General features: G+C 53.7%; 2 protein-coding genes across 2 annotated transcripts in view; both read left to right on the top strand.

Moving 5' to 3' along the window:
• Positions 1 to 1,906: 1,906 nt before the first annotated feature.
• LOC114031030 (dapper homolog 3-like) overlaps positions 1,907 to 10,040 on the top strand; it is a 12,314-nt gene continuing 4,180 nt past the window's right edge. Inside the window, exons 1-3 of the mRNA XM_027846032.1 lie at positions 1,907 to 2,197; positions 9,294 to 9,390; positions 9,507 to 9,656. Coding sequence (XP_027701833.1) covers positions 1,907 to 2,197; positions 9,294 to 9,390; positions 9,507 to 9,656 — 538 coding nt within the window. The remainder of the gene's footprint in view (positions 2,198 to 9,293; positions 9,391 to 9,506; positions 9,657 to 10,040) is intronic.
• LOC114031031 (guanine nucleotide-binding protein G(I)/G(S)/G(O) subunit gamma-8) overlaps positions 9,618 to 10,040 on the top strand; it is a 16,608-nt gene continuing 16,185 nt past the window's right edge. Inside the window, exon 1 of the mRNA XM_027846033.1 lies at positions 9,618 to 9,656. The gene's annotated coding sequence lies outside the window, so the exon portion shown is untranslated. The remainder of the gene's footprint in view (positions 9,657 to 10,040) is intronic.

Below are 10,040 nucleotides of genomic sequence, written 5' to 3'. Positions count from 1 at the left end.
TTGTCTCCTTTACAATCTTTATGGCCAGAGCAGAGCCAGGCCAATGACCTCTGGGCAATTCTCCTCCAGCCAAGCTTGAAGACCACTATCACCGCCTGTGGCAATCCATCCTGTTTTTAGGCGGCTCTGACAGAAAGATTTTTCTGACCTGGAGACAAAAATCTGCTTTACGCTACTCTCCCTTGCCCCTCCTCTCTGGAATTAAACAGGAAAAGTTCAGTCCAGTAGACAAAGAGTCCTAGACCCTGGAGTCAGGAAGACCCAAGTTCAAATCCAGCTTTGGAAACTTACTAGCTGTGTGACCAGGGGTAAGTCACTTTGCTGCTGCCTGCCTCAGTTTCCTCAGCTGTAAAATGGGGATAGGAGTAGCACCTACCTCCCAGGGGTGTTGTGAAGATCAAATGACATGTTTATGAAGTGCTTTGCAAATCTTAAGAGCACTGTATCAGTGCCAGCTATGGGCTGTTGGCCTGACTAACCCCTCTTCCGAGTGACAGCCCTGCAAATACTCCAGTTCAGATCGACAAGCATGAAGCACCTACTACATGCACTTAGACTAGAGAACTGACTTTGGGGAGCCTTCAGCCCAGCCTCTGAGTGGACACATGCTAGGCGTGGATCCCTGGGCTCCATCCCAGCTTGGTGCAGATGTGTGTTGGGAGGGGGATTTCCCCCCCCCCGGGAGTTCCTCGGCGCTATCTCCTACCCTGGAGGATACAAAGACAAATTAGGCCCTGCCCTCGAGGAGCTTACACTCTCTGGGACTCCTGACCATGCCTCAAGTCCCTTCTAAGTCTTCTCCTGGGAGACATCCTCAGTCCCTTCAGAGGATACTCCCACGGTCCTCAGTCCACAACCTCCTGATCCCTCTCCACCATGCGCTGCCGTCTTTTGGCTCCTTCCGGCTCCATCCCGTGCATAATCAGAGCCTGGCCCAAGCTGGAAAGGAGCGTGGCTGGAGCCAGATTGTGAATGCTGCTGGAGGAATCACGGAAGCCTTCCTGGAGGAGGTAGAGCTTTAGAGCACCGGCAGGATGGGGTGGGGGCGGGGGCGGAGAGAATGGAGGATTTGGGGAGGGGAGGAAGAGGAGGAGGATAAAGGGCGATCCGCCCTCCTTCCCTAACCGTCACCCGATTGGATGAGCTAAGAGAAAGGGCGCTCGGCCCTCTCTTTTACTCCCGCCCAACTTTCTCTAATTATAATATTCAAGTTCTCAGAGGCCAGTCTATTGATGCCCGCCCCACCCTTCCCGCAGATAGACGAATCAGCGGGTGCCGTGAAGCGAGGGGCCTTGAGCAGCAAATCACAGGAAAAAAAAGGGAGGATGGGGGGGTGGGAGGTGGGGGGTGGGACTACGCCGTTGAAGGACAGGGCGGCGTGGCGAATCCGGGAGGGTCGAATGGCGCGGGGTAGGCAGAATGAGACCGGGCAGGGAGGAGAAGGCGGGCTTATGCAGACATAGGAAATCTCACCAATGGCCGGCAGCCCCCGAGGGCAGTGACGGGGATGGGGTGGGGTGGAGGGCGTGGCTATGCTGCTAATTAGGGCTTCGAACCCGAAGGCCCACCAATGTTCCGACCGCGGGGGTCTGGGGGACGGGAGGCGTGGTCTATGCAGATCTTCACCGTTCAGACCCCGGAGGCCCACCAATGGCCCTGCCGTTGGGGGAGCCGAGGGGCGTGGCTCAACGGCTAACCACCAATGGGCAAGCCCACTGGCAGCGCCTAGGGGGCGGGGCGATGCAGATCAGCCTCGGCTCCGCAGCCCAATGGGCTGCGGCCTATGCAGATGAGACGGTGACAGCCGGGCCGGACCGGCGGGCGGGCGCGAGGCCGGCGGGGCGCTGGGGGCCCCCAGGGAAGCCGGGAGCGGGGGCCGAGGCCCGGCGGAGGGGACGACGCGGCCATGATCCGGGCCTTCTCGTTCCCCGTGAGCCCGGAGCGGGGCCGGCTGCGGGGCTGGCTGGAGGGCAGCCTGGCCGGCCTCTGCGAGCTGCACTGGCTGCGGGAGCGCCAGGAGTTCCGCGTGCGCCAGGCGCTCCGGCTCGGTCAGCCGCTGGCCACGGGCGCGGGGCCCGGCGAGGCGGCCGACGACGGCCGGGACCAGGAGGACGAGGCCCTGGGCGACGACGATGGCGAGGAGGACGACGACGAGGCGGCGGCGCGCCGGGCCGCGGCCGCGCTGGAGGAGCAGCTGGTGAGTGCGGGGAGGGCGCTTGGAGATCCCCCCGTGGGGTCCGGCCCCTCCCAGCCCCCCGCCCTCGTGTCCTCTTCGTCCTCCTCCCTCGCAGGGCCTGGGCGACATTCCGGCCCGACCCTCGGCCCCAGCCATCCTGCGGCGGATCTCGTGCCCTGCGAGCCCTCCCCTCTGGGATCACGGCCCCCTACTCTCCCACTCCTGCGTGGACCTCCCACCCCTGTCCTTGTGCATCTCAGCCCCTTCCCTCTGCCCTGGCCACGGATCCGTTAGAAGGGACTGGAGGGGGAGGGGGAGTCGGAGCCGCAGGGGGTGGACCTCCCCCTCGGTCCCCAATCGTTGGGGAGCTGAGGTTGGGGGTCCCCTCTCCGCTTTGGCAGGCCTGGGAGGGGGCTCAGCGTTGAGAACTGTTGGGAGGACTTGAGGCACATCCCTCATCCCCAGGTCTCATTCTGGGGTCCGCGTCTCCACTCTCTTTCTTACGCTGCTCTCCTGCTCGAGGTCTTGGCGATCTCACAGGAGGAGAGGGCCAGAGCCCAGGCGGTCACCTGGACGCTGTAAGCCTCGTGCAGCGTGCTTGGGGCCCTCCTCCCTCCCTGTCGCGACTTGAGCTTAGTCTAAGGGCTCCCAGACCCGGGGTAGCGGGATGAGCCTGCAAGGGATGCGAAGGTCAACTGGGGAGGGGGGCGGGGCATTGTCTCTCCCTCTCTATCCCTCAGGCTCCCCTTTCTTGGTCTCTCCGTTTATCATTTGGTTTTAACTTCTTAAATGCGTCCCCTTTTGAGCATCCAGATCTCTCTCCTTCCAGGCCTGGCCCCCGGACCCCCAATCCCGTGTCATTCCCTCCAGGCCCTAATTTCCCTGTCCTGATGCTCTCTGGTCGATTTTCCTCCGGTTCAGCCCAGCCCTGGCCTTCGGTTGGGGGAGGAAATGCTAGCCCCTATTTTTTAGGGGGAAGAGGTGGGCTTTAACTCATGAGGGGGGATGGGGGAGAACAGGCCTAGGGCTTTGCAGACCTCCTTCACACTCTCCCCCCCCTTTCCCCCCCGGGAGGGCCTGGCCACATTCCTCTCTCCAAGCAGAAACAGCTGTGGGAGGCCCCGCCTCTCCTGGCCTCCGCCTCGGCCCTTCTCCAGGAGAAGAGAGAACCACTGGGATGGGGATGAGGGTGGAAACGGGGAGGGGGTAGAGAGGAGAGGGACTTATGCGGTGGGGGTGTTAGTACCCAGGCTAGCCGTGAACTTGCACTGGGGGGTTGGGGAAGCCTGGTGGCCGAGGAAGCTGGCGGAGGGATAGATGATTCCCCCTATCCCCACGTCTCTATGTGTCTCTGTGGCTCCCTCTCATTATGCCTCCATCCTTCCCCATCCCCATGTTTCTCTGGCTCTGCCTTGTGCCTCCCAATATCCGGCGGGGGGGGGGGGAGAAGGCTTTCTCACCGCGGGTGGGCGCGAGGAGAGCTGGGCGCCCTGGGGAGTCTCAGAGGAGAGGGTTCTTTCACCCGCTTGGGGTCAGGAATCCTGAGGGGGGGGCCGGGAAGGTGGGAGAGGCCGCCCCAGTCAGAGCTGTCTCCAGGCAGAGCAGAAGGGGGGGCGGGGGGAGGGGAGGAGGAGGAGGGAGGGAGAGACAGCCTGGGCTGGAGGAGGAAGGCTAAATATACTCACTGAGGGGAGGGTGAGGAGGGGATAGTGGGGGAAACCCATCTTCCAGCCCGAGCCCCGCATACACAATGTACCCACATGAGGAACTGGTCTCTCCTAGCTCCGAAGCAGGAAGGACCAAAGTTAGTCTTGGACTCTGTAGTGAGGATGAAGGGCCACCGAGGCCACTCTAGAAGAGGAATGGAGTGCAGTGGGGAAAATCAGTCTATATCTGAATCTCTACTCTATTCGAATCTTACTCTCTGTGTAACCTCGGGTCTCAGTTTCCCCCTCTGTGAAAGGAAGGGTTGAACTAAATGAGCTGGGAGCTCTAAGTGTTATGAAATCCTGGATCTCTCGCCAGTGTTCTCTGGCATCTGGCCCTGAAGGAGCTGAAGGCAGGGTTGGGGAGGAGAGGTGGGGAGAGTCTCCTCCTGGGCCCCCTTCTCTTTGCCCTAAATAGGGAAGAATCTGGTGAAGCCCTGCCCCTTGCCCCTCCTCTCCTCCCAGCTCCTGGACCAGGGAGGCCAATCTTCCCTTCTTTCTGCCCTAACACCCAGACAGGAAGCTTTTGTTTGAGGGTCAGGAATCATAGTGGAGGGACCAGGGACTGGCAATGCTCACACCTGGTTTCTAATCTGAACTTTGGATATAGACCCTGCGTGGGTGAAGGCGTGACCTTCTCCCACTCTGGCCTCGGTTTCCCCAACTGTAAAAGGAGGGCATTGGAGAAAGTGATCTTTTGACCTGCACTTTAGCTTTTAAATTTTATTTTTCAATGAGCAAGCGTGTATTTTATTTCTCTTATCCACCCTCAATTTAAAAGGAAAAAGAAAGAAAAAACCCAAAACCCTTATAACAAGTACAAGATCAAGAAGAAAAAATTCCCACATTATGTCCAAAAAATATGCCATTCTACATCTTGAATCCATCATCTCTGTCAGGAATCCTTTGGCATTATAATTGGTCATTGCCTTGATCAGAGAGCTGTGTCTTTCAAAAGGCTTGGTCACTGTATAAATCATCCTTGCAGCTCTCATCAGGTCACTCAGCATCAGTCCAGAAAGTCTTCCCAGGTTTCTCTGAATCCATCTCTTCTGTTATTTCTTATGTCAGTCAGTTGAGAAACATTTATTAAACATCTACGATTTGCTAACCTCTGGCAAAGAAAGGCAAGAGACAGTCCTGCCCTCCAGGACCTCCATCTAACTAGGGAGACAGAGTGCTAAAAGTGGCACAGAAGCATTCTATTGCGTTCATAGTGCAATTTTCTCAGCCATTCCCCAACTGATGGGCACCCCACCTGGTTGCCAGTTCTTCCCTGCCACAAGAAAGCAGTCATTAATGTTTTTGTGCCTCTGGATCCTATCTCTTTCTTCAATTTTGTCTGCCTTTTAGCTTCAACATTATCTTATTCCAAGGTAATTACAGCTCTGAGTGTGAGAACCTAGTTTTAAGTTTCTGTGGATGTAAACATCCACTATTCTAAGTTTCTAAGTGAAAGATTTAGTGGGCATAAAGTTCTACAAACGTTGACCTACATCCCCTGAGCTCTGGCTTTAGAATCATGGAGAATTATAGGGGAGAAAAATCACTTACTGACTCACTTTACCCCACCCAGTTTCCTCTGGGGAATCTCAAAATATAATTCCCAACACAGCTTTTGTCTGAGTCTCCACAGCGGTAGGTAAAAGTCCTCCACTTCTATGAAAGCAGCAAAGGTAACTGCATATATCAACATATAGAACAGTCTTTATTTTTCCCTACAGAAAACATAGAAAAGTTTCGTAGTAGTGCATGGCCCATTCTCCTCTGCTGAGTCCCTGTCTCTCCTCCCAGGGTTCTAGACAGTTCCCTAGACTCCTGGTACCCCCATGGTACCACGATTTGGATTCCCATCACAAAAAAAAAACAACAAAATTGGGGCTTCTCACAAGGCATCCCCTCGACAACTAGTGAGTCTAATTCTGCTGAGGGTCACCTTCAGGCCCCCTGCCTTATTTTATTATCCTAAGGGACTGAACTTGCCCAAGAAGAAATACAAACTTGGTTTAGCTAGACAGGCAAGCTTCTAACATTCCACTGAGCTCAGCTCTCACCCATGCTGGTATCCAGCTTTGTAGCACTACCTTTAGGACCTCTCACTGCAAGGAAAGAAATTTTGGGTGGCTAAAGAGGCAACCCCCTTTCCATTGAACCTGTGCCACCTGAATAACTCACCAAAATTGCTTAGGAAAAAGTCCAGGTATTCTCTCCCCATGTTGTGTTTTTACTCCTTTTCAGCTTTCTGTTCCTCTAGCCGTGTGTGTGTGTTGTGTGTGTGTGTGTGTGTGTGTGTGTGTGTGTGTGTGTGTGTTGGGGAGGACACCATCCTTTTCTCCCCAATGGGCCGGTAGTGCTCAGGTCCAATAGAGGAAGGGCTTCATAGAAACCTGGATGAAGTACACAGCACATAGACTGAGGGACAGATAGCTAGTGGGGGGAAGGTGGGGCTTTCCCATCTTTCTCTAGAAGGCTGGGTCTCTGAATTCTTTAAGCACTCAAGGAAATCCCCATTGTTCTGTCCAGGAATTTAGGGTCAGGAACTCCCCTTCTTGGGTCTTGGCCCAATGGGGTGGAGAACCTGTGTCCTCGAGGTCACAGGTGGCCCTCTAGGTCCTCAAGTACAGCCCTTTGATTGAATCCAAACTTCACAGAACAATTTGTTAGGATTCGGCCAAAGGGCCCCACTTGAGGACCTAGAGGGCCACAAGTGGCCTCAAGGATGCAGGTTCCCCACCTCTGGTGGGGAGGGACAGTACCTGCACTCTCCATGTTCCTCTGTCTCAAGGCAGCCACTGGTAGTCATACTAAAAGTTAGCATCTGTATGGCACCTACAATCTGCCAAATACTTGCAAATGTTATTTCATTTGATTCTCACAACAACCCTGGGTGGTAGCTGCTATTATTATCCCCATTTTACAGTTGAGGAAACAGAGACAGAGAGAGGTGAAGTGATTTGCCCAGGGTCACACAGCTAGTAAGTGTCAGAGGTTGGACTTGAAGTTGGGTCTTCTGACTCCAGGCTCAGTGGTCAATCCACTGCAACACTCAGCTGCATCCCTGGAAATCCAGTTAAGAGGCTCTGGCTTTCTGGTCAGTTAAGGTCTCTCAGGATTTTGCAGATAAAAAGCCATCTCTGCAGCTGATACTCCTTCCTGTCCCCCTCCCCTCCTGCTGGACACCTTTCTCTTGACCCAGCACAATAACTCTAGGCCAATCAGTTCATGTTCAGTGCATGAGTCTTGGTCATTCATCCTCAGTGAGGTAGGCAAAGGTGGACCTGTAACAGAACCCAGGCTTTGTCCCTTGTGTCCTTCCCCCTCCCAAAAGGGTATCTGCAGGGTATCCCAAAAGTCTGAGTGCAGTTTCTGGAAATCAAGGCTGAGCTTTGCCTCCCTTCTGCATTCAGGAGGGGATGTCAGAATACCTGCTGAAGTCCTATTGGCCCTTAAAAGCCAGGTTCAAACTCCGCTTCCAATCCCCTGGATCCCCCTTTCTCACCGACCTCATATTTTGTATTGCTACTGTCAATGGCTGATGTTGACAAGATGCTTCGGGGCTGGCAAAGGCATTCACAAACATCTTAGCAGATTTGTCATAGCCCCTTAGTAGATTGCAAGCCTCCTGAGGATAGGGACCAGAGCTTTAGAATAGGAAGGGACTGCTAAAGCCATTGAGACCAACCTCCTCCTTCTTTACAAAGGGGGAAACTGAGGCCAGTGGAGGCGAAGTGACAGGATCATAGCTGTAGAGTTGGGAGCAACTTTGGGGGCCTTGTAGTCCAGGGGTGGGGAACCTGTGGCCTGGAGGCCACGTGTGGCCCTCTAAGTCCTCAAGTGTGGCCCTTTAACTGACTCCAAACTTCACAGAAGAAATTCCCTTAATAAAAGGATTTGTTCTGTAAAACTTGGACTCAGTCAAAAGACCACACCCGAGGACCTAGAGGGCCACGTGTGGCCTCCAGGCCACAGGTTCCCCACCCCTGATCTAGTCCAATTCCCTTCATTTAAGGAACTGAAGCTCTGAGGGGCTGAGGGATTCGTCAGAGCTCACATAGCTAGTAAGCAGGAGTTGAACCAAGCCCGCTTACTCCTAATCCGGAGCCTACACCACTGGAAATTATATCAACTTTGCAGCTTCCCAAGCCACAGTAACCTCTCGATAAGGGGTTGTTGATTGAGCTGAGTTGAAAATTCCTATCTCAATCCCAACGGAAGACAAGGATTGGAAAGGGTAGTTGTTTCCCAAAGCAAATTAGAGAAAGTTTACTCACTTTCAGTCTTTCCCCTCCCCTCCAGGAATGGATTAAGGTAGAAGGAGCCTTAGGGCATGCCCTCCAGTGTCATGATCTGGGTAGATTGGGAACTCCTGGTGAGAAAACTCTCCCCACAGAGATTTCAAACTAGTCTAGCACAGAGGAGTATAGAGACTTATCCAAGGTCAAACAAGCCGAAGAAAGGACTCAGACTCTTTTTTTTTTTTTTTTTTTTTTCGTCTAGACAATGGGGTTAAGTGATTTGCCCAAGGTCACACGCTAGTAAGTGTCAAGTGTCTGATCTGAGAGCGAATTTGAACTCAGATCCTCCTGACTCCAGGGCCTGTGCTCTATCCACTGTGTCACCTAGCTGCCCCAGGACTCAGATTCTTCCTGGCTCCAGGCCAACCTCTATCCAAGTCAATTTAATCATCATTCATTAAGCACTTACTGTGTGCCAGGCACTGTCCAGGGTGCTGAGAACAGAAAGACAAAACTAAATTTGCTGCCCTCAAGAGGCTTGCGTTCTACTCAGGGAGAAACAAGTGAACAGACAAGTAAATGCAAAATGAATACATAGTGTGGAGGGTCTATTAGCAACTTTGGGAACATGAGCTGAGCCTTGAAGGGAGCTTAGGATTCCCAGAGGGAGGTGAGCAGGAAGAGCATTCCAGCCTGATAGAAAGAAACCCTGCTCAAAGGCATGGGGATGAGAGGTGGGATGTCCTGTATTGGGGCACAGCTAGAGGGTCACTTTGGCTGGAGTGCGCATCGTGATGGGAATAATGGCTAGTCAGCCTGGAAACGTAGCCCAGAGGAAACTGCAGAAGAGACATTGCTATTTTATTCCGAAGGCAAAAGGAGTCACGGACTCTTCTAGACCAGGGCAGCAGCCTGGTCAAAGTTTGCAAAGGTGCCTCCTGCTTTGAGTGGAAGGTCCCCAAACTCCAAGGCTGCTTCGGCTGAAGCTTCCATCTTCTGAAGGTTGCAGAGGGTTCTGACCTCAGCTCCCCCAAGGAGTCTCTGGTCCCTTATTCCCGGTGCTCTTTGTAGGGGACTCGAGGCCCTGTGTTTCAGGGAAAGAGTGCACCTGTCTGCAAGAGTGTCTTTTCCTGGGCTCTTCCTCTTCCCTTCCCCTCACACCCATTGTTGTTCCAGGAGGCCCTGCCTGGGTTGATGTGGGAACTGGGTCAACATCTGGGAGAGCTGAGCTTGGATGCTGAAGGCCTGGAGGAAGATGTTGGTTTGAGCTCAGGTGAGAGGAAACCCAGCAACCTCAACCTAAGAGGCCCCAACCTACCTTCCCTCTTTTTGTCTCTCCCCCATCCCTCTTTCTGTTCTTTCAGTCTCTGCCTTCTGTACCTCATGCAGGTTTCTATGAAGGCCCTTCCCCTACTGGTCCAGACTCCCCTCCTTCAACGTTTGGAGCTGACAGTGGTTTCTCTGGCTCCGGTTCCTACAGCCGCCTAGGCCCCTCTGAGCCCCGGGGAGTGTTTGCCAGCAAGAGGCCCAAGTCTCTGGGTAAGAAGGCCAGGAAAGGGACACTTGGCTAAGCTGGAGGTGGAAGGAAGGTGGCCTGGGAAAGGGCCATTGATTCATGGAATGTCATAGCTAGAAGGGAACTGTGCTGAGAGCATCAGAAGGAAGTGTGTGCATATGTGTATGTGGAGGTATCTATATGTGCTGTGGTGTGGGTGTATGTATGTATGTATGTATGTATGTGGGTGTGGTGTGGGTGCATGTGTATGATGTGTGTGGGTGTATATGTGTGTGGTGTATGTATGTGAATGTGTGGTGTGGTGAGGTATGTGTATATGAGGGTATCTATGTGCTGTGGTGTGGGTGCATGTGTGTAGTATGCGCAGATGTATATATGTCTGGTGTTTATGTGTGTGGTGTGTGTGT

The sequence above is a fragment of the Vombatus ursinus genome, unplaced genomic scaffold (assembly GCF_900497805.2).
Source record: "Vombatus ursinus unplaced genomic scaffold, bare-nosed wombat genome assembly UNPS02015030.1, whole genome shotgun sequence".
Lineage (NCBI taxonomy): Eukaryota > Metazoa > Chordata > Mammalia > Diprotodontia > Vombatidae > Vombatus > Vombatus ursinus.
This window is presented reverse-complemented; position numbering and strand designations above follow the sequence as displayed.